Source organism: Acomys minous (genome assembly GCF_964271855.1).
Source record: "Acomys minous genome assembly, chromosome: 1".
Taxonomy (NCBI): Eukaryota; Metazoa; Chordata; class Mammalia; order Rodentia; family Muridae; genus Acomys; species Acomys minous.
In genome coordinates, this window is record NC_140483.1 from 16,217,343 (window position 1) to 16,239,228 (window position 21,886).

The 21,886-nt window shown below is 47.1% G+C and overlaps 1 protein-coding gene across 1 annotated transcript in view; it reads right to left on the reverse strand.

Annotated features, from left to right (window-relative positions):
* The window catches only part of KIF26B (kinesin family member 26B), a 415,238-nt gene that overhangs the window by 245,996 nt on the left and 147,356 nt on the right, over nucleotides 1-21,886 (reverse strand). Inside the window, exon 3 of the mRNA XM_084791649.1 lies at nucleotides 10,661-11,197. Coding sequence (XP_084647775.1) covers nucleotides 10,661-11,197 — 537 coding nt within the window. The remainder of the gene's footprint in view (nucleotides 1-10,660; nucleotides 11,198-21,886) is intronic.

The window sequence follows — 21,886 nt, forward strand, 5'->3', positions numbered from 1 at the left end:
CAACAACTATTGTTTGGCTCATAGACAAGGGAGCCAGAAGGCACACACTAACCTAGCTGCCTTCCCCACTGTAGTAAAGAGATGTGTATCCCCAGAAGGTTCCAGCAACAAAGTCTTTTCCCCAAAGACATGTTGAGAAAGTCAACTTAAACATGCACCACTCTGTCAAACCTTGATCTCCTTATTGTTGAGGAAAGGGTCCTGTTTCCTCTCAGGTCCTGTTTTCTTAGGATTCATTAAGTCCACCTCTTAGACAGGCTAACATTCGCCTCACTAGATGGCAGCATTGCTTACAAGGCCTCTCTCAATATTTTGGGCCCATCTGTGCCTCCCCTTTCATCCCCACCAGTCTCCCCAGTTTGTGAGCACAGCACATGTATTTCCATGTGTTTGTGGAGAGCAACACAAGTAAAGCCTCGGGCATTTTAGTTGCAGAGAATCACCCAAAAGAGGTCCTGCTAGTGGTGTGTGCTAGGTCACCTGTGTAGTCAACCCAAGGAAGTGGCCTCCTTCTTTCACAACAGCAGTGGAAACACAAACAAGAATACAGGAGCCCTGGGTCTGAGTCCATCTCTGCCATGTCCAAGTCAACCTTGGGCAGGTCGCTTGACACGTCTGAGTCTGCATCGTGGTGTCTGTAACTCACAAGGGCATGTCTGGTTCCTAGGGTTTACTGCAATGGAAGGTGAATACATGAACAAACAAACGGGCCTCTTATTCCCTTTCATCCTGCTCCTCCTCCTTGCCGGAGCCATGGGGGGAGCTCGCCCTGCTCTGATGATGGAAGCCACCAGGTTGGCTCAGATTGTTTCCGTCATCAGACAAATTCTGATCACAGACATCAGTGAAGATCTGGCTGCTATTTAGGAGGTTATACACACACACATACACACACACACACACACACACACACACACACACACAAAGTCTCCTTCAATCTCAGGCTCTCATCTAAGCTCCATAAAGGATAGGTTAACTCTTTAAAGCCAAGGGTGCTATACTTAAGAGGCTTAATAGCCCTCACAATCCCCCAAACAGTGCCTAATAGATTTCCTGAACACCCAAATTACTCCCCGGGAGTGACTTAAGCATATGAAATACACAACTCATTAGTAATCCTCACAAATATCTTTCTAAGACAGAGCCAGGCTAATTCGTCACGCTAAAGACTGTTAGAACGGCACGGTAGCAATTGGATATTAATTAGGTGGATGTCCAGGCTGGGTTAGCTGGGAGGAAAACTGTAAGCTCTCCCATTTATTGAAAACTCTACATTATGGAGTACTGTTAAAAGAAAATTTATATTTTATTAAGCTGTAAATGAGTGAGAAAGCAAAGATATTAAAATCAGAGACTAAGTAGGAAAACAGGAAGGATCGGCTCAAGCATTCTGTCTCTAAGTGTGTTTTCAGTATGAGATTCATAAACCATATCTGAATGCCTGGTTCTTTCAAGACTGGCCCCAAAACAATAGGGTATTTACTCTTTTGAATTATTTTAAATTGGCCCCCTCCCTGATCCCACGGAGTTTAAATGATTCAAGTCTATATATGTATCCCCCTTTCCTTAAAACACCTCCAATGTGGGAGAAAGTTGGCCAAAGAGTCTTCCAGTATTTTATCAATTTGAAATGTGACATTCTCCATGGAAAGCTGGTTTCTGTGCAGAGGGCTATACCTTTGACCCTGACTTTATGGATCACGTATTGTTTCTTCGGCTACTGTGAGTTCTTTTACTGAAAAGGCCACACAGAGTCCATTCAGCTAACTATGTGACTTGGCTGAAGGAAGATGGCGTTCTACTTTCAGTAAATGTCATGGAGGCTACTGGGTGCTACACCCAGTGCCACATCAAGGGACCTCATCTCATCAACAACTGCGACTTTACCAAGGAGAAAGTACAAACCGTCCATAGTTAGGAAGCTCCAAAGCAAGCAAGGCTGCTGGGGTTTGCTTCTGTGTGTTAGCCGGTAGGTCTAGCATGACCCCAGCCTTCCATCCTTCACTGTGTGACACTTGGGGGAAAATCTGTGATGCCTAGCACCCTTGGAGACCGTGAAAGTAACCACAATTGTATGACTTCCACTTAGCCAGCCCACTGTGGACAACAAACACCTCGGTGCTTTTCCTCGACGCTACAAATCGAAAGCTCTGTGGCTGGAGACAAGCTGGGCAAGATGGCTGGAAGAAGGGATGCAGAGCCCACTCTGACCACAGTCCCCACCCCGTTCCACCTGCCATGGTGCGACAATGCTAGGCTTCACCTACAACCAGCCTAACTTAGCTGCAATCAGGACAGACATGCCAAAAAAATCTTCTGCCCTTTGACCCTCCCCACTCAACCCCCCCGCCACCTCACCCCATCCACTCACATAGACGTTGAGGCAGACAAGGCAGGCATCTTCCTTACTATTTCCAGCCTCTTTCTAGAGCCTAGGCATATCTCTAAGAAAGAGAAAAAAATTTACAAATTGTTCTCACCAAGTTAACTTTGCCAGGACACTGGAAATAGAGTGGCCCTCTTCCATGAGTGTCAGGTTAGACCCTCTAGCTCATCTCCCCAAGGAAGGCTGTAGAAGTGCTGTTTGCTGCTAACCTGGCTGTGTCCTCACACTTGGCTGGAAGAGGTTTACACTGGGGGAGGAGGCCAGTGTGTTCCTGTTCACCCTTCCCCGAAGCTGCCCACACCTCACTTGTCCGCTCTAGAGTTTCTGCTTGGCTCAGAAGGGTGCGTGTGTGGCTAAGGCTCTTCCTGCCCCGCTCTCTGCTTTGTCTTCTTCATCTTCCCTTCCTTTGTGTCTCTGCTGCCTACAGAGTGGGATCCCAGCTGTGCATACCTGCGCCTGCTCATTCCTGAAGGGGAAAGAGTCTGTGGCTACTTCACTTTCTCACTCCAACTTCCCTTTTCACCTGCCTGTCACCCTCTCTATCGTCAAATAGAATTGGCCCCAAATTTATGTCCACTTGGCAACTCAGAACATGTCCTTATTGGAAATAGAGTCTTTGTCGATATAGCTAGTTAAGGATTGAAATGAGACTGTGCTGGATTGAGGGAGGCTCAAGATCCAATGGCTTGTGTCTTTCCCTATAACAGAGAGAACGTAGGACACAAGACCATGTGGAGCCAGACAAAGATCGGGCAGTACGGCATAGGCCATCAAAAGCCTGGAAGCAGCAGAGTCTAGAATAGGCGAGGAACACTTTCTCTGCCTCAGACTTCAGCCCCCAGAGCTGAGAGAAAAACGTTGTGTTCTAAGAGGCCTTAGTTGGTGACAATTTGTTATGATGACCCTATGAAGCTAACAAACTTCTCTCTCTCTCTTCCCTTTTCATAAATGCATTTGGGGGTCTAGAATGTTCCCCCCAAAGCCACTTGTGAAAGGCTTGGTCCTCACCTCAGCACTACTGGGAGAACCTTTAAGAGGCGGGGCCTTGTGAGGAGATGGTAAGTCACCGAGGACAGGACCTTGAGGATGACCTTGGGACCTCAGCATCTTCCTCTTTGGCTCTTTGCTCCCACTCAAACTTCTCACCCTTGCCCAGACTGCTGCATCAAGGCCACAAGGCTGAGCCATGAGGAGCTGAAAACTCTGAAGCTGTAAACCGTAACAGACCTTTCTCCTTTAAAAAGGACTCTCTCTCTCTCTCTCTCTCTCTCTCTCTCTCTCTCTCTCTCTCTCTCTCTCTCTCTCTCTCTCTCTCCTCCCACTACCATGTGTGTGTACACGTTCATGTGTGTGTATGCATGCTTGTGGGTGTGTCTTGTGCACGCGCATGTATGCATACAAATGCATATGTGAGTACGGACATATGCACACCGTGGCATACATGTGGAAGTCCAAGGACAAACTTGAGTGTCAGACCTCATTTTTCATCTTATTTGAGACAGCATCTCCTGTTCGCCACTGTATGTACCAGGCTAGCTGGCCCGCGCACTTCTAGGATCTCCTGTTTCTAGCTCCCCTCTCACTGTAGGGGGCCTCTAGGTGTGCACTAACATGCAGCTTTGCACGCACCCTGGAGACTGCGAGTCCTTGTGTTTGTGTGCCCCACTGAGACATCTCCTAGCCTCTTTCTGTCTTCTAAGTTGCTTGTCTTGGGCATTTTGTCACCACATACTGCTTCCCTACATAAATTCACTGGTGCCTTCTGTGAAGTTATTAGACCAGTGAATAGGTAAATCATTCCTTAACGCTGGGGTTCCCAGCCTCAACGATTCAAAGAGGCCTGGGCCTCACCCTCAGATGTTCTCGTTTTGTTGGGTTGGGTGTGAACTAGACGTTGAGAATTTCTTTTAAATCTCCCAAGGGATTCTAATGTGCAGCCAAAGACTGCAAACTCCATTTTTGAGGAAGCCAACTGACAATTCCTCCGCTTCAAACCTCCAGGCCCTGTCTTCAACTTACTAAGTAAAAACGGATGTGAGCCAATACTTATGTTGGCAGGGGGAGCGTCTACAATTCTCAAAGGACTTTTAAATACATTTGATCCTCACGGTCCCAGGAAAGGTGAGACTTGGTTTCTGGAACAGTCCTATGAGACCCCGTTCTTTTGGTTCCAAAGGCCTGACAGAAAAGAGAACCACCCTTCGGTGCATTCCAGTCAAGGCTCTCCACCCCCAGCCTGGAATGGTTTCTGCAGTTTTGACACTCTGAGGGACTTACACAATGGTCATCCCGGATGCCAGTGGAGAGTGGCTGTGGCTTGCCTGTCATTATGACACTGGAACAATGGGGGGGGGGGGGGGAATTCGAGACAACTGGGAAGCAATGGGGCAGTATGAGCTATTCTGTGGAGGCAGCCAAATGAAATAACCCCACTCGCTGATGTGCTGGCCAGCCCAGTGGGTGAGGTAGTTCCTTGTGTGGCATGGAAAGCCCACGTGCTTCATCATCCTGCAGGTCTGCAAACCTCATCTCCCTTGTTCTTATCAGCTTGTCAGTTACCAAATGCTTTCCTAAGGCCACTGGAACAAACTGACACATTATCTCAATGGTCTGGAGAAGGCTGAGAAGGCTCTGAGGGGAAAATCTGTTGCCTCACCTCTTCCAGCTTCTACAGATGCCTGTCCTCCTTGACCTGTGGCCCCTTCCTCCATGACCAAGGCTGGTAGCATAGCATCTTCCCTCCTCTCCCTCGCCGGTTCTGCTCCTCCTGCCTCACCCTTGCCAGGACACTTACGATTCCACTGAGTCCACCCAGGCACTCTCAGACAACCTTAAGATCCTTCATCATGTCCACCAAATCCTAGGCAGGGTTCCACGTCCACAGACTGACCCGGACATGAACACCTCGGGGGGGTGGGGTGCCTTCCTTAGCCTAGCACACAAATTTCATGACAGATGCAAAGCATTGTTTAAGCATCCTGACACAATTCGGGAGCTCCTTTCTAACCATATCCATCATTCATAAGATGTGACCACTCCTTTGGACTTACCCCCTAGCTACCACATCCTTGGGAAATGTACCATACACAGCCAAATACACATTCTTGACGGGGGGAACACACAACCATCCATCCGTCTAAAAATGGTGGCTTTTGTGACACCATAGTTTGTGATACTCTGAACCAAGGACGAGTCTGGGTCTGATCTCCTAGTCGCTTGGTGCAAGAGCCAGATACCAACCCACAGAAGATTCGAATGCCAGCAACCTGAGATCATCAGTCTCTCCTGCGGCCATTAACCACTGTGAGAGTGAATCGGGCCAAAGCAGCTGCCATTCAAAAGGAGATAATGTCAACCTACGGATGAGTACGTGAACTGCTACGCTCACGTCCTTTCAGTGTCAAAACTCTCATGGCCAAGTGATGCACATTCTGAATTGTGCCTATTTACACTACACGGAGTGTCGCAAGTCAGCAGAAGAAACTCAAACTTTGAAAAGCCTCGCCTCCAAAATCAACTCTCAAACATACGTCACAAGAAACTACATTTGTGTTTTGTTTATCATTTCTGAGGTAATCTCGTTGCCTCCCAAAACTGTTTTTTTTTTCCCCTTCCCTCGTGTGAAGCAGAAACTTCACAAAGGATGTAGGCTGCCTGTTGGAAGCCTGGCCTCATCTTTGTCATCCCTACTGCATTCGAGGTTCGGAAGGACAGCCTCCGCTCCTATACTGTCTCCACCGGCTCAGGTTCCCGGGTGTGGGGGCTGCACCCTCAACATTCATCCAATTCTAGATGCTTCTCTGCTCAAGGAACACTTCTGGCTCTGGGCCAGAGGAAATCAGCTCCGCGGAGGGAAGTGGGAGTACGGGTGAGCAGGGAAACTGCAGCTGGCTTGCAGAGCAGTCAACCATCTCTGACGAGCTGGCTAGACCATGAACTACAGAATATTTACTGCAGGGAGATGCTCACAACGGGAGACACTCAGTCTGCCAGACCCGGGAGCCCACGCCCCGGGGCATCAGGGTGACACAGTCACAACATGTGGGATACTGATTCATAGCCAGACCCCAAATCTCTTTATCCCAGAGAGATTTCCTCCGGTCCCTTTAATCATTACTCAGGGGAAATACATGAGTTGGTCAGCTCTGATGATGCCAATAAAATGGATCCAGGACGATTTGCAGATGGGACTTTGTTCACAGCACCTTTGAATCTGATCTTAAAGCACAGCAAGAACTGGACCCCAGTGTTTCCTCACAGTCCCAGAATGGCCAACCATCACCTCACCCTTGTACACACCTGCCAACCTCTTCACCTGTGCCTGGAGCCTCCCCCTCACTTTGAGGCCCACAGGACAGGAACCTGAGGCAGCCCCACCCAACAAATAGCCACAGTGCCTACCCTGTGACTAAGAGCTTAAAAAATACTTGTGCGTGCAGGAAATTCTCTTTTACCTGAGATGGAACGAGAACTACTGTGGATATATTATAAAAGGTATTAAAAAAAAAAAGGAATATGCACACATGCCCTACCCTTCCCCTCAGACATCTTCTACCTTGTCCCGTCTCATGCATCTCCATCTCTGGGTATTTATATTTAAACTGTGGTCTTAACTGTTTGTCCTAGTGTCATCAGTACTGGTGTGGCAGCTGAGTCCATAAGTATAGTTCAGACTACTACTGGCTCTGATGGCTTCCACTGTGGAAGGTGAAACATGAATTGTCTGTGTAGCATGAGTATAGCACTGGCATTATCAGGGACATAGTAAAAACGCCACCTGGGTAGAAGGCTGTTCTCCTGAGCATGCAATCCACACTCATAAAGCCTAAACTCTAATAACCCATTAGAAAAGCTTCATAGAGTAAATGCCCAGCATATAGATATCATGTTAACATCAGACATCGTGTTTTACTTCTTTTTGTGGTGCTAAGTATTAGAGGGGTGGCATGTCGGTGCTGAGCCAGCATTCTTCCAGTGAGCTACTCTTTTAGCCCCAAAGATCATATCTGAGAGAAATACATAACAGCATGGAAAACCATGCCCAGTCAATCAAGCGAAAGCCAAAGCACCAAGTCTCACCACAAGTTCACAAATTGTAAGTTGACTAAATAACTCATTTCTGTGTGATGTGGGTGTTCAAAACTCACATTTTATATAGTCTCCATCTTATTTATTTTAAAAACAAGTATGTCTTGCTTCTTATAATTTTAAAAGTATTTTAAATGTATTGTATATTTTTAATGATAATTTTTAAATGAATTGTCCCAAAATGAAAAGAATATACATTCTGTTCCTGACAGCTCTAGTTTAGGTACAGATTGCTCCCCAGGGACCCAGATGATAAGGCTTGGTCCCAGAACAGCATCACTGGGAGACAGATGGTAGGACCTTTAAGAGGTAGGGCTTAATGTAAGGTTTTTTAGTCATTGGGGGCATGCTCTGAGCAGGCTTTGGCATCCTCTCTTACTTCCTAGCACTGAGGTAACGCATAGATTGTCTCACCACAGACACAGACAAGCTCTGAGGTCTAGAAACGCATGAGAAGTAGACCTCTGGCCACATCTGTGGGCTTACTTTCAGTAAGATCAGCTGAGGGGCTGAGTCCAACCGTGAACTCGGTTATATGAAAGAGAAAATCAAATGAACTCTAGAACTCCCATCCTGCTTCAGTTCTGTCACGATGTGAGATCAGAAGCCATCCCAGCTGCATGCTGTCATGGAGCCACTTGCCTCCATACGTTCCCCCCCCTAACGGACTGTGCCATTTTCAACTAAAACTTCTCCCCTTAAATTGTTCTGTCCGGTACTCGGTCAGAACAGCGAGAAAAGTAACTGATGCAGAGGCCAGCTGACCACAGAGTGAAGCCTCCAAAATTGTAAGCACAATAAATCTTTCTCTCCTGCAAATGTATCATTTCTTATATCTGTTATAAGGAGGCCGGGAAGACGGCCCAGTGACTAAGAGCGCTCGGTGCTCCATGTTGCTTACAACATCCTTTTGCGGGCACCAGGCACACACTCGGTATACATAGATGCATGCTGGCAAGATACTCATAAGCACAAATTTAAAAACAAAAAGAAAAGCAAGCTATTGCGTACCCTAGGCAATGGCTTTCACGAGTAGGCTATGAAGTCTCCTTAACGGTTTCCTTACTGTCTCCTTATCCTGTTTACAGGGTATATAATTATACAGTTATATGATATAATGTGGTATACGTAGATAAGCCACACAAAACTTCATCTAAAAGTCAAATGGCTGTTCAGCCCCTGCAGGCCAAAATACGAATTGTTTTCCTTGCCTGTTCTGGGTCTCAGAGGAAGCCATGTGTGGGAGAGAGGGTGATAGGGGATTGCACAGGGCCAAGCTAGAGAGGCTGGAAGCAACACAGAGGGGAAACCGGTTCCCAGGTGAGGAGGAAGCTAATGTTAGTCTGGTTTTGGCTGTGTAGTCTCAGGCCGTTCACTTTCTCTAATCATCGTGTTCCTTGACTATAAAAAGATCTAACTATTTCCTCTTTGCCTTCCAGGCCCACTGCAGGGTTAAATAAAAATATTTGGGGGAGCTGTAAGGTACTCACATTTTATCAGCCACATTTTATGCTGCCCTGGATTTTTGCCTCATGTCACAAAACCGCTCTGTGTGCCCTCGGTTGGTTTGTTTTTCTTATGGGCACATGGGCGGGTTGGCTCTCCCAGTTTCTCCCGCAGGGAAGTGAGGCTAGAAGGCTGGACTCTTGCAGTAGAGGGTGAATGAAAACACTGTGCACCCGGGCCGAGCCTCAAACCGACTAAGGAAGCCTTCATCTCTTGGTTGGTTACAAAAGGTCAAGTGGAGAACTCTTGACACCCATAAAAGATGGTGACCCATTTGATGAAGGAAGCTTGGATCCCCATATGAGAAGGGAAGGCTGCTCACCCCATATGACACAGCACAGATGAGAAGTGACCCTAGGTGTTCAGGATCATCCAATATACCAATTACATTCCCAACACCATGACTAAGGCCACCTTTCCACATTAATGACAGTTGAGTGTCTGTGCTGGTCCTTACACAGCAGATACAGGATAGAGTACACATGTTGACCCTGACCCTCATCCAGTAGAAAACTCTCCTGGGAAAAAAAATCAGAACTAATTCTTTTTATTATGTTTTGGCTTGGTCGGTTTAGTTTAGTTTGTGTTTGTTTGGGGATTTTTTTGTTGTTGTTTTGGAGGCAAGGCTTCACTATGCATGTCAGGCTGGCTTTGAACTGTCTGCAGTCCAGGCTGGCCTTGAAGCCTCACTTCTCTTTTCCTAGTGATGGGATTACAACGTACACACTACCACTTCTGGGTCAGGACAAATTTTCCCCGGATTTGAGACCTGCCCTTACTTTCATATAAGGAAACCTGGGGGTATGTGCTCATTTCAGAACCTGAAGAGGGGACAGGAGAAAGCCTTCTGTGACTGGTCCCAACATAATTAAAGGTGTCTCAGACAGAAAAAAAGTGAAGGTCCGCCAAGGTATGAGAGGTTTTCCATCCCTTTCAGAAGGTACCAACAGTGGGAATGGGATACCAAAGAGACCTTCATCTATAAACAATAAAACAACAAAATTCGTCTAGTGATGCCCTGGCTTGACTCATCAATTGCTTTAAAAATCCTAAATTTAGGGAAACTACTGCAGTCTTGAGGTTAAAACACTCTTACCCGCTTGTCTTAACTTCTAAGTCTCCTGTGGTCAGGTGTAACACCAGATCAGATGCTAGACAACACACTACGTGTCATATATACATGCCTTTGTTTAATCCATAATATTATTGTATCAATTCCCAAGTGATAGATTGGAGCCTGAGATGAGGCGATCCCTTTGTGCAAAGTCTTCTTGCTAGCACGTGTGCAGGTCAGGGTGTCGGCCCAGTCCGAGCGCTTTTAGGTTTCCACTCTTAATCACTACACCACACAGTACAGCTGGTAGCTAGGAAGTCCCTGGTGCTGCCCGAACCAACAAGATCCCTTACGGAGAAGGTATTAGCTAAGCAAGAAGAGGGTAGGAATGAGAGTTCATAGATCAGACACTCTCCCACAGCAGGCAGGCCTGGCTGGAGCTCCCTGGGGGGAACCCTGTGGGCTCACATGGAAGCAGGAAGCACTGAGCTAGGAGCTCCCAGGAGGAAGGAAATACAGCCTACCTCTACCTTGACTCTTGCTTTTAGAGGGAGATCTGGAGTCTGAGATCATTTTGGTACATAAGGAGGGAAACCTTGCACTCTCTTGCTTGTCAGGGTGCTTACCTGGTAGGGGTACAGGGTAACCCCATTGGTTCTTGAAAGGGACCACGTGCCATCCAGATATTGGTGAGCCTGAATGGCCACTGAGTTGAGGATGTTCCCATTGCTAGGACTGGTGGCCATCTGGAGGCTGACCTTGGCCTGGTGGGTTGGGGAGCCACCCTTCTTTTCTGCACCGTTGCTGACCCCAAGGCTGTTGGGTTTGCTGCTGTGTTTGCTGACAAGGCCTGTGTAGGTAGAGGTGGCATAGGGGGCAGGCACGAAGGCCCACTCCCTGGGCTGCTGGAGCCCACCCATGTGTCGGGACCCCACCAGTGCAGGGATGCTGGAGATTGGAGGGGGTGAGCCTGGAGAGGCATCATAATGCTCGCTGCCGGCGGCCGCCTGCTCCAAGGTCAGCACCATTTGGATGGCTTCCTGCTTCAGCTGGTTCAGGTGCGTGGCGCAAATGTCGCAGCGGTTGTCTCTGTCATTCCACGACTTCCTGATGGTATTGGGGACCTGGAGTTTGTCGTGGATCACAGCAGAGAAAGCAGGGTCCTAGAGAACACACAAAGCAGAAAGAAGGGACAACTTGTAACTCAATGCTGCTAAGTCCGGTTCAGACGCCTGCAACCCAAGGGCTTGACTGTTTGATTGGCATCTGCCAGGAAGAAATCAGAGAAGAAGCATCAGATGGTGGGTATAGGTAAGAGTCAGGTGGTGAAAACCTTAAAGACACAGAACAAAACACAATCTCTAGGTATCCCCGCTGCTCAGCCGAAGGAGAGCATTTTAGACTTTCCTATGTCCGCTACTCCCTCCCTCGTCCAGCACAGTGGGTGTGAGTGCCTAATTCTGGACAGCCAAGAGCTGGCAAGAGATGGAAGTGTTGCTTGTGACTAGGAACAGAGGTTCTATTCTGCTCGACTTTGGCCTCAGCAGCGTGTATGCTAAGTCAGCACTACGGGGAAGGAACCTAACTAACAGATTCTAGATCCAGGAACTAGCCTGTTCCAGGAGCTGGCGCGTCTCTGCAGGCAAACGAAGACCTGTGCCCGGCCCCACGCAGAGCCATCTTCTGTATCTTCTTTCTGATTTCCTGACCAGTCCCAGGTGCTCCCCCACAAGATTCACATAAAACTGTTGAAACTCTTCAGCCAGCTGTAGCAACTCCCATCTGTAAATGACACCACTAGGGAGCGGAGGAGGAGGATTGCTATAAGTTCCAGGCTAGCCTGGGCTGCCATGTGAGACCTCGGTCTCAACCCCGACTCCCATAGCTCATGCTCCAAGGTCAGATCTGGAAAACAAGTGGGGGTAATGAAGATGTCATCTCTCATTCACTTTGCATTAACCCCCATAGAAATAGGATTGCATGAAGCAACAGCTCTGGGCATGTGAACTGGTGTCAAAATATTTCCCAGTTCAGTTCCTTGTGACCTTGGAGTTCTGTGTGACCTTGGGTAACTTCCTTGTCTCCTCCACTGTGTCCTGTCCTTGCTGTAACATTCTTCCAGCTCCATGAATTCATTTGTGGGGAAAGCAGAATAGGGCAGCACTGTCCATGCATAGGTGAAAGGACCCACCGTGGCAAGTTTGGGGCCTGGCAGGGTTTGCAAGTTTACCAGTTATCATGAGTAATGGATGTGCCTCATCTCAGGGATCATTTTTCCTCTAGGACACACACACACACACACACACACACACACACACACACACACACACACACGCACTCTTCAGAAAAATACTGTCAGTTTTTATGGAGCAGAGACCCATCTGGACTAAGTGGTGTATATGAAAGGCAACGCAGGGCAGCCATGGTGGGCAGGAAGATCGGCCAGTGGGAGGTTTGTTCCTAATCATGAGCTGTCTGGATGATGGGCCCCAGCGTTTTGTTTTCCCTGTTTAACTATCCTGAGCAGCTCCTCATCATGCACTGATTAATTGATTAATAAATCAAGAGGCCTCTTCACAGAGCAGCGGCAAGGAGGGCTTGGGAGCCGGAAATTCAAGGCAGCCTATAAAGATACTAGTACGCTAAGCGGTCAAGCAGGATTGGGGTCCACCTGGAGTAGCCGTGCAGGCATGATGAGGCTCACTGTGGCATCCTCCTCAGTGGCAGCTGCTTTGTCCAGACAGTTCTTAGTCATGGCTCAAGAGCGTGCAGGACCCAAAAGAACCCTGTGGAGACCATTCTAGAACAGACTGTCACCTCAGTTTACCAACAAAGCAGATCTAAAAGGATGAAAATTTTAGAATACCACAGACATCTTGACCACTTAGCTGTCCATGACTTTTTTCACTTCAAGAGTCAGAATACATTTATGTATTTTTTTCTACAAATAGAAGGTTTTATAGGAAATGTTCATTTAACTCAAAAGGAGTTTATACAGCCCTCCAAATGTGCCAATATAATTGATTGCTTTCCATATGACATTACATAATAACAACTTTCCCATCAATAAATGCTACTTGAAAATGTTATTTTAAATGAGAGTATTTTGTCCCTAGGTCATCCCAGCATTCTCTTGGTTATTCCCACATTCCACTGCATAATTTAAGATAACCTGTGAAACCAGAAGGGCATTTTAACAGAATCCACAACCAAGCACATATACTTTCAAGACACTAATAATCTATTGGGCTTCGAGAGGTCTCTGTTTAATTGCTTGTTTAAAATGTTTTTGCAGGGTTGAGACTGTAGTTTAATCAGCAGCATGCTGGGCCAGAATGTCCAAAGCCATGGATTTGATCTAGGGCACCCTATAAACCCTATGTGGCGATGCGAGCCTTCTGTTCCGGGGCTCAGGAGTTGTGGGTAGGAAGATCAGAAGCTCAGGGTGATTCTTGGCTATAGAGTGAGTTCCAGGTCATGCTGGTTACATAAGAGCCTGTCTGAAATGTTACCTTTGCTAACTCAATCATCAGGAAGAAATACCACAGTAAGGATACAAGAGAGGCCGCATGCACACTTTGTGGTATTTTGAATTTGGAGTGCTAGGCTTCGATTCTGAATTTAATTAACATAGAAATACATATACCCTACAGAGCTCATGAGCCACCCCTATTTCTTTCACTCTTCTCTTTGATTTGTACTGTTCCCCCTCTGAAGTCTAACCCCTTCTTTATTCAGCCTGTTGTTGTCCATAGCTCAACTTCCAACATTCAGCAAATTGATATGTTAGTTTAGTATGCCAAACATCATGCCAAGGTGGGGATGTGGGGAGGATGCCTGTCCTGTGTGAGTTCACATCCAGTAGACCTTCTTGGCTCCTAGATTACCAAATGCCACGCCCTTCTGCTAGTCCTTTAATCTGATCTGTAGTGACTCCAAGATCCATCAATACTGGCACACCAGGGGACTCTGTAGCCCTTTGAATCACAAGCCATCCTTGTCACTCTCTTTTATACCCAACAACACTAACCCTAAGAGAGCCAACAAGCCCACTAATGTCACAACAGGGCAGATCCCCAATATGTTGGTTCAGGCAGCCAAGAAGTTGTCAGAGACCCATTGCTATCTCCAGCAGAGGAAGGCTAAGACAACTGTTGAATGAAGAATCAATTGGTGGCTGACAGCCAAGAGATGGTCATTCACTTGAGCAGCCCCTGACCCAAAAGCCCTGCAACGGTTTCTATCATCCTTAGGTTTCAACAAGTGAAGGGAAACATATATGGAAACCAAATGCCTTTCTAGGGCTTTTCTAAATATTTTAGTATACCTAAAGACTTCAAAGAGGAATGGTCTACAGATATTATTTTCTATGAGTGCTAAGTTAGAGGGGATTCAGTGTCAAATGCGGGTGAAAACAAATGGTAGCAAGCATTTGGAGCCATGGTAAACATGCACATGCTGGGCTTTCCTGACATGAGTGCAGGCCCAAAAGATGGCCTAAGGAGGAATGGCTGCATTAGCAAAGCCAGAGAAAGAGAGCCAGGTAGCCAGCTTGACATCTGCCTTGCTCATTTGTCCTGTTCTGCTTCTGACCCATGCTGAGACCTCAGGAAATAGTCAAATTGGAGCAGCATAAACCACACACAGGCAGAACCCCTACTTAATACCTCCATCTTTACTTCATATAAAAACGATCCATTGGCACCAATGCAATATTCTCAGCCTAAACTTTTAAGCTCAAAGTGCCGTATTTTCCGGCGTACAAGACGACCCCCAACTTTAACTTTTCTAGTTAAAATATAGAGTTTGCAGCCCAAGTCTGCTGCACAGGTTGTGCATTGGAAGAGGGTTGGTCTTATACAGTGAGTATATACCAAACTCTATATACAGTACTCTCTTCTTTAAGAGAAGACACGCCATATTATTTTTGTCTCATCTCTCACACGAAGAGGAATTTGAAAAGATGTTTGAGTGCCTGGTAATGGCCCTCAGAAGGGAGCGGTGGTGAAGTCAACATTCACACATCTAAATTGTCACAATTAGCAATGACTACAAAAGAACAAAGAAGACTCCATAATGTGACTTTCTGGTGTGACCATGGCTTTGCCACTTGTCCTGGGGTACTTCAGAAAACTGGGTCTCCTGACACAACCTACAGGGCTCTCTCTCGGTCTAATGACTCACTCTGACTGGCTCGCACATCTGAGAGACTTCATCCCAGGCAGTCACACCCATGTTCATAGCCTCAATGGCCATCCACACCACTACCATGGCACTTAGGAATTCCCTCTTGTGGTCCCTGCCTGATTGCCCTCCTAAACGCTTACCCCTTCAAAACCACCCTTCAAACTGACAACACTAAGCTAAATTCCTTTGCCCCTATATCTTCCTTCATTCCCCGAATCACTATGTAAGCAGATAATATTCTGAGCCATCAAGGGGCCAAGTTAGAAATCTGGAGTCATCTTTGTCTGTTTTTCCGCTCACATCCAGTTGCCAGACTTGCTAAATGGGAATTCCTAGAAGGCCTCAGTCCCTCCTCTTTGTGTGCTGCCTCCATGCTCAGGCCACCATTAGCCTCCACTCTGACGCCCACAGCCATGTTAACGCATTTAGCATTCCCCACTTCACTTGGCCTCCTCATGCTTAGCCTTGATCTCCTTCTACCCCAAAATGATTATAATAAAATACACATCTGGTGGCATCGTCCCTCTTTTTTCAAACTTCAACTCTGAGGCCTAAGTTATTGTTGGTTGTGTTTATTTGTACAGTTATTTCTCCATTAGACTCTCAGCTATGTAAGAAAAACTATTCTTTTGACTTTTAAGTCCTTAACTGTTTAGCATAGTGCCTATTACACAGGCATCTCACAGGAAACACTTGTAAAATGGATGAATGAATGAATGAATGAATGAATGAATGATAGGGGCAAAATCTAGGCTAAAGCAGTTACTTTATGCCTATGCCCCGCACCTGCTCGCTCTTTATAAATGAGTCTCTGATAATATGCATCTTAAATGTTCCCCCAAAGTCTCATGACCTAAGTAAGGTCCCCAGAGAGTGCTGCTATGGTCTTTAAGAAAAGGGACATAATGAAAGGTCCTTAGGATATCTGAGTGGTCCTTTGGAAGGGACCATGGTCCCTTCACACCCCCTTTCATTTCCAGTGGGGAAGTGTTCAGTTTTACTCCCCCCCCCCCCCCCGGCTGCCGTCTGATAGCCTCACTAGAGAGCTAAAAGCAGTAGTATCCCACCCAGACTGTGGACTGAAGTCTCTAAACCATGATATCAAATACACGTTTTTCCAACTTTAAGTTGGTCCTCTCGGGTGTTTACTACAGTGACAGCCAGCTAGCTAAAGGGGTACTGAAAGGAGAGGCTTCTGAATCTCATGCTGAGGCAGCTACCCAGTCATAACCTCGTTGCTCCTAAGAGTGGCCACCCTCCTTTTACGGTTTCTTCCTTAGTATCAGAATAGATGTTCTCTGGCCTCAGCTAATCTTCTCATCCTTTCCCTAAATCTCTAAGAGAGTAGCATTTGCATAGAATGGACCAAAACCATCATTCCTGAATCGTCAGTACGGCTGAGAGATTCTGGGCCAGTATTCCGTTCCTGGTTCACTGAGGTTGGCCCCGCTAGCAAGCAGGTGGTAGCAGACTCTCAATGGACGAGGAGGGACTGGTAATGAGGGCTGTGGAATCTGCAGGGCTCAGGCAAGAAAACACTGGCCAGGCAAACAGTGCTGTTTATGGATGCTCCTGGTTGCTTTCTGTTCTGCGTCTCAGCCTCCAAGGAGTAGGTTGCTTAGCAATAAATGCTAATGCCACTGTTGAGGGCAGGGCAATTCTGTGCATTATTTTAGCCAAAAGAGTGCTTTGCGTGTGTTCCTCCAAAGCCTCTGGGTCTAAGATGAAGGCAACAGCTGGAGTCAACATCCAGCATGTGTTGTACAAATTCCTGGTGATGTTTGGCTCCTGGTTTATTATTTCAGGGGCCTCTAGCGACAGGCTGCACAAGATTTAAGCTGGTCTTCAAAAGCAGTTTCTTTCCACTTTGTTCCTGAAGTTTCTCCCCCTATTGTCCCTTGAGGCTTGGAATAGAAGATGGGGGCCCTGAGAAAGAGATGTTTTCTTTTGCACAGCAGGCAGCCTCCAGATCAAGGGAATCTACCTTCACACCCTGGAGACTCCCCGCTGGCCTAGGGCTTGCATCCCACCCTGACACCTTTCCTGCTGCCAGTCCTTTCTCCCCGTGCTCTTTATAGCCGATCTGTGCCCTGAAGGCAAATTGCAAAACTGAAAGCTTATAAATTAATAGGTGGCAAACTTTAGAGTAAACCCAAGGATAATAGCTTGTTCCCATTAGAGTTCAAATTATTTGGATGCAAGGGTCTCTCAGAAAAGTGAAGGTTTTTTGTTTTTGTTTTTGTTTTTGTTATTTTATTTCAAGAGAGTGTGACAGAGCTTACTCATCCTGTGAGCAAGGACAGTTTAAACATTGGAAATCAGAGGTCTCTGCCCCCAAACACTTCTTCCTCCAAGAAGATCCTGCTTTTTATGGTCTTTCAACTTTCTGAGTTTCCATGTCATTTTCCACAAGGGGTTTGATGGAGGAGATTTCAAAGTGGGGGGGGCTGCAGGGGGGATCTAAGACGACACCCCGCCAGAGTCTCCTTCATCCTCTTAGTGTGTTGGATCTACTCAGCAAGGATGAGCAGAGAAATCTCAAGTCAGTATCCTTTATTCCTGCTGCTCGTGGAAGTCCCAGACCATGGACAACACAACGGCTGTGCCTCCCTCTGGAGAGGAGCCAGGCAACTGATGAGTGTGTGGGACAAAGTCATGACATGCTGTTGTTCCTTGCAGGAAGGGTACCCAGCCTCCTGGGGGTGGGGGTGGGGCGCTCTGCCATTCTCTCTGAGGCAATATATGAAGTGAAGGGAGTCCCTGAGCAGGTTCCTCTGATTGGCAGAGGATACGTTCTTCACAGTGAGAAGCCTGTGTGAGAGAGAATGCTCAAAATCCTACTTCAGTAACGTGCAACTTCAATAGAAACTCCTGGCTGCCTTTCCTGGACCCAAGATTTGTCACCATTGTTAGTCTGTTCTGAGGGCCGGTGGCACCTCCTCAGTAATGAAGTCACATGAATGTAGATCCTAGTGTGTATGTGTGTGAGAGAGAGAGAGAGGGTGGAAAAAAGAATGTAAAGGCATAAAGGCACGGTGGGTAATGAGCTCGGAGAGACCAGGGAAAAAGAATCACCAAAGGGAGAGATGTTAAATGTCAGACCAAAGTTGTTTTACATAAGAAACTAAATTAGGCTGAGATGTCACAATTGTGACCAGCCTGTGTGATTCTGCTCTGGATGTGAATGTGTGTGCGGTTTCTGTGCGAACGACTGTCTCACATGCCTGGAGCTCAGCGGCACCAAGGGCAGGTGGCAAAGCAATTAACAGGACACGAAACGGTGCTGTAGACAATAGCTGTCTGCTTAGACAGACAGACATGCATGTTCTCTGCTTTTGACCATGAAACATCACCAGCATCCCTTGTCACTAGAACTGAGCTGATGCCACCACCATGCTCTTGAACATCCCAAAGTGCACCCAGAGAGAGGGATGAGGAGCACACACTGAGAAAGTCAAGTGAACAAAACAGAGCAGTTCTGTCAAAATATGAGGTAACCACCAGAATGCCGAAGGTGAAAGACGCAGGCATGGGAAAGTGCTCTGTCCTGGCTCCTAGAAGCCATACGACACCTGCAAAGCTGCCCTGAGCCTTCATTCTGTCAACTGCTAAGTGGGAAATATCACCCAGATTATGGAGTTGTAAGGATTAGAAATAATTCATGAGCGGAACATGTAGGAGACATTGAATAGATCATATTTCAACTTCAGTAATAATAACAGAAAGACCTTCCTGTAGCCTGGTGCTCTAGGCCTCACCTGCCTCCTCAAGCTGGCTGTCAGAACCTGTCCCAGCAGCTCAAGGGAATCTCTTTTTAGGGTCAGCATGGGCTCCCCCTCTGTCCCACAGAAGTCCTTGGATCCCTCTTTCCCCAAAACACCATCTCTATGTCCCTATTGATGTCCCTGCCTTGATGACAGTCTTTACCTGCCACTGAAACCCTGGGATGCTTCTGGAGGGTAAAGGAATTGTTCATTATTGTCAAGGGATGGCTTTATGGGTATGTGCATTTATGTCCAAATGTGCCAAGGGTACGTTTTAAATGCATGCCATTTACTGTGGCTCACTTACATACCTCTGCAACAAACTCTCTCTCTCTCTCTCTCTCTCTCTCTCTCTCTCTCTCTCTCTCTCTCTCTCTCTCTCTCTCTTACTGGTTAATGCTAGTGAGCAGCATCAGTCTGTTCCAAGTCATGCAACTCAGCAAACACTTCCTTATGAGAGAGGTACGTGTTCTATCTTCACAATCAGAGCCAATTCCCAGGAGGCAGAAAGCATGCCATGATGTTTCATCTCCATGGTAACCTCCATTCTTGCCCCCCTGGAGTCTGTTCTCAAGATGGTAACCAGGCTGACAGGACAGGAGGGCTTGCCTGTCCCCCACATCCCTTCAGCCACTTTTGTCAAGATGCTGCTTTACCATGGCTCCCTGACTGGGAAACCCCTCAGCAGGCAAGTGGTGGAATCTTGGGAAAGGGGCTATGTAATCCATGAGCTAACGGGCCCTCCGGGAGGCCACAGGACAACACGGGGAAAGGGAGACAGACCTGAGAAGAGGAGAAAGGACACCTGCCTCATTGGTTCATGTGTGTGTGTGTGTGTGTGTGTGTGTGTGTGAGAGAGAGAGAGAGAGAGAGAGAGAGAGAGAGAGAGAGAGAGAGAGAGAGAGAGAGAGAGAGAGAGAGAGAGAGAAGCTTTGGATATTAGCTGGAGTTGAGAGAGAGAGAGAGATCTTAGCCGTAGCCTTGATAGAAACAGATGAGAAATCCGTGTCCTATTCTGTGACCATGTCTCCTGTAGAAATGTAGTGCTAGCTGACCACTCTTTACAAAGAATATTCCAGATATAATGAGTGGTCCTTGGGGCACAGCCTAAATGCTAAAGGCAGAACTGCACATGAGGAGTCCTCGCTCATTTCCCTCTGGTTGCCAAGGGTGCCCAGAGACTGCCATTCTGACCCTCAGCAGACATTTAAAAACTATTCAGTTGCTTTGTTTTGTTTTCTGTATTGGCTTGGAGGAGACCGTGACAGCTAGTGGGTAGAGGCAACCATGCTGTTGAGATCTTACAGAGCACAGAATGGACCCCCTCCCTGACCATTAATAAATAATTATCTACCCCAAATAATTCTACATCATGGCAGAAACCCTAACCTTGGACGTCTCACAGGATCCTTCCACTGACTCTCAGTAGAGAAAGGTCTCTTGCATGGTTAAGGAGGCCAGCATTTTATACACAGCCTGACTCTTCCCTCCCTTAGTTTCCCTTGGACATAAAACACTAAACTCTAACTGGCTAATCCCCCTTGCTGCTCAACTCATCAGAGCTGACAGAGGAGCTGTGTTTGGACCATGTGTGACATCCCTCAGACTACAAAACCCCCCACATGATCATGGAGGTCACATCCTGGACAACTTGTCCCAGCTTCCTTCCTTCCCTCTAATTGGCAGTAGAGACATCACCCTTCCTGGCGACCATGACATGGCTCAGAGAGCCACCAGCTGTTTCTCAGCAAGCTTGCAATAGAAAGGACTTTTGGATCTGGTGCATAGCTTCAAGAACTGCTTCTGGAGGCTGTCATTTAAATCTGTCTCTTGGCCGGGATTACAATGGGGACAACTGAGGTGGCTTTGTCTATAAAATCATCTCAAACCTCTGGTTAAACTTCACATCGTGGTAACTTTGCATCTTCCCTTTGAGAGAAGGAATACCAGTGCCACAAGAAGACAAAGTCATCTGAAGATGTAATTTGGTGCAATTATAGAAGAGACCAAGAGTTTCTTTGTTTTAAAAAAACACATTTACACAGTTCAGATCAGATTTACCAGGACCATGGTGGCTTTGGTTTGTTTGAGGAAACTCACAAAGACTCTGACCTAAATGCCCAAGGCTGGAGGAGACCCTCAGAGGTCAGGGCTGAGCGCATGTGTGTTACATACTATGTTTATGTGAGCAAGTGTCCTACGCATGCAGTGTCTTTCAGCTTGGTGTTGTGCTTATCTGTTGGTTAGCCTGGCTGGCCAGTGAGTTCCAGAGATCTGACTGTCTCTGCCTCCACACAGGCAGTGATCACAGGCCACTCTCTCGCACCAGCTTTTACAAAGCTACCAGATGTCACCTAACCCATTGGTCCATGTCCCCAACCCTCACTGCACACCTTTACCTCCATCCTTGGTGCACAAGAGATGACTCAGCACATCTTGGAACAGATGAGAACATCCAATAAAAATCTAGTATGAGATGTCTATACTCAAACCAACAACTCCCAGACCTTCCTTATGGTGTCCCAATTTAGCTTTTTCTCACTAAACTTTTGCTTACTTATTTGAGGAGGAAGGAATACATAGATCCTGGGAAACTCTCACTCCTTGCCCTCTGTGTGAAGAGGAAGTCCCAAGTGAAAGTGTACTGCTGACACGGACATGGACCCAGTGTCTCAGATCCCTGGACCGGGCAAAGCTTTTCCCCGGTCCCAGGACTAGTGTTGGTGAACAACTGAACAACGTGTGCAAAAACTAGCAACCACCACTTCCTTCTCCTAGATGACTGCAACCTGAGACTGCTCCCATATGGAGACCTCCCTCTGAGACCAGCCAGCCTCTCTCAAGTGTGTCCTGTACATGATAAACTCGGTGACAATCCAGGTTGTGTGATAGACTCCACGC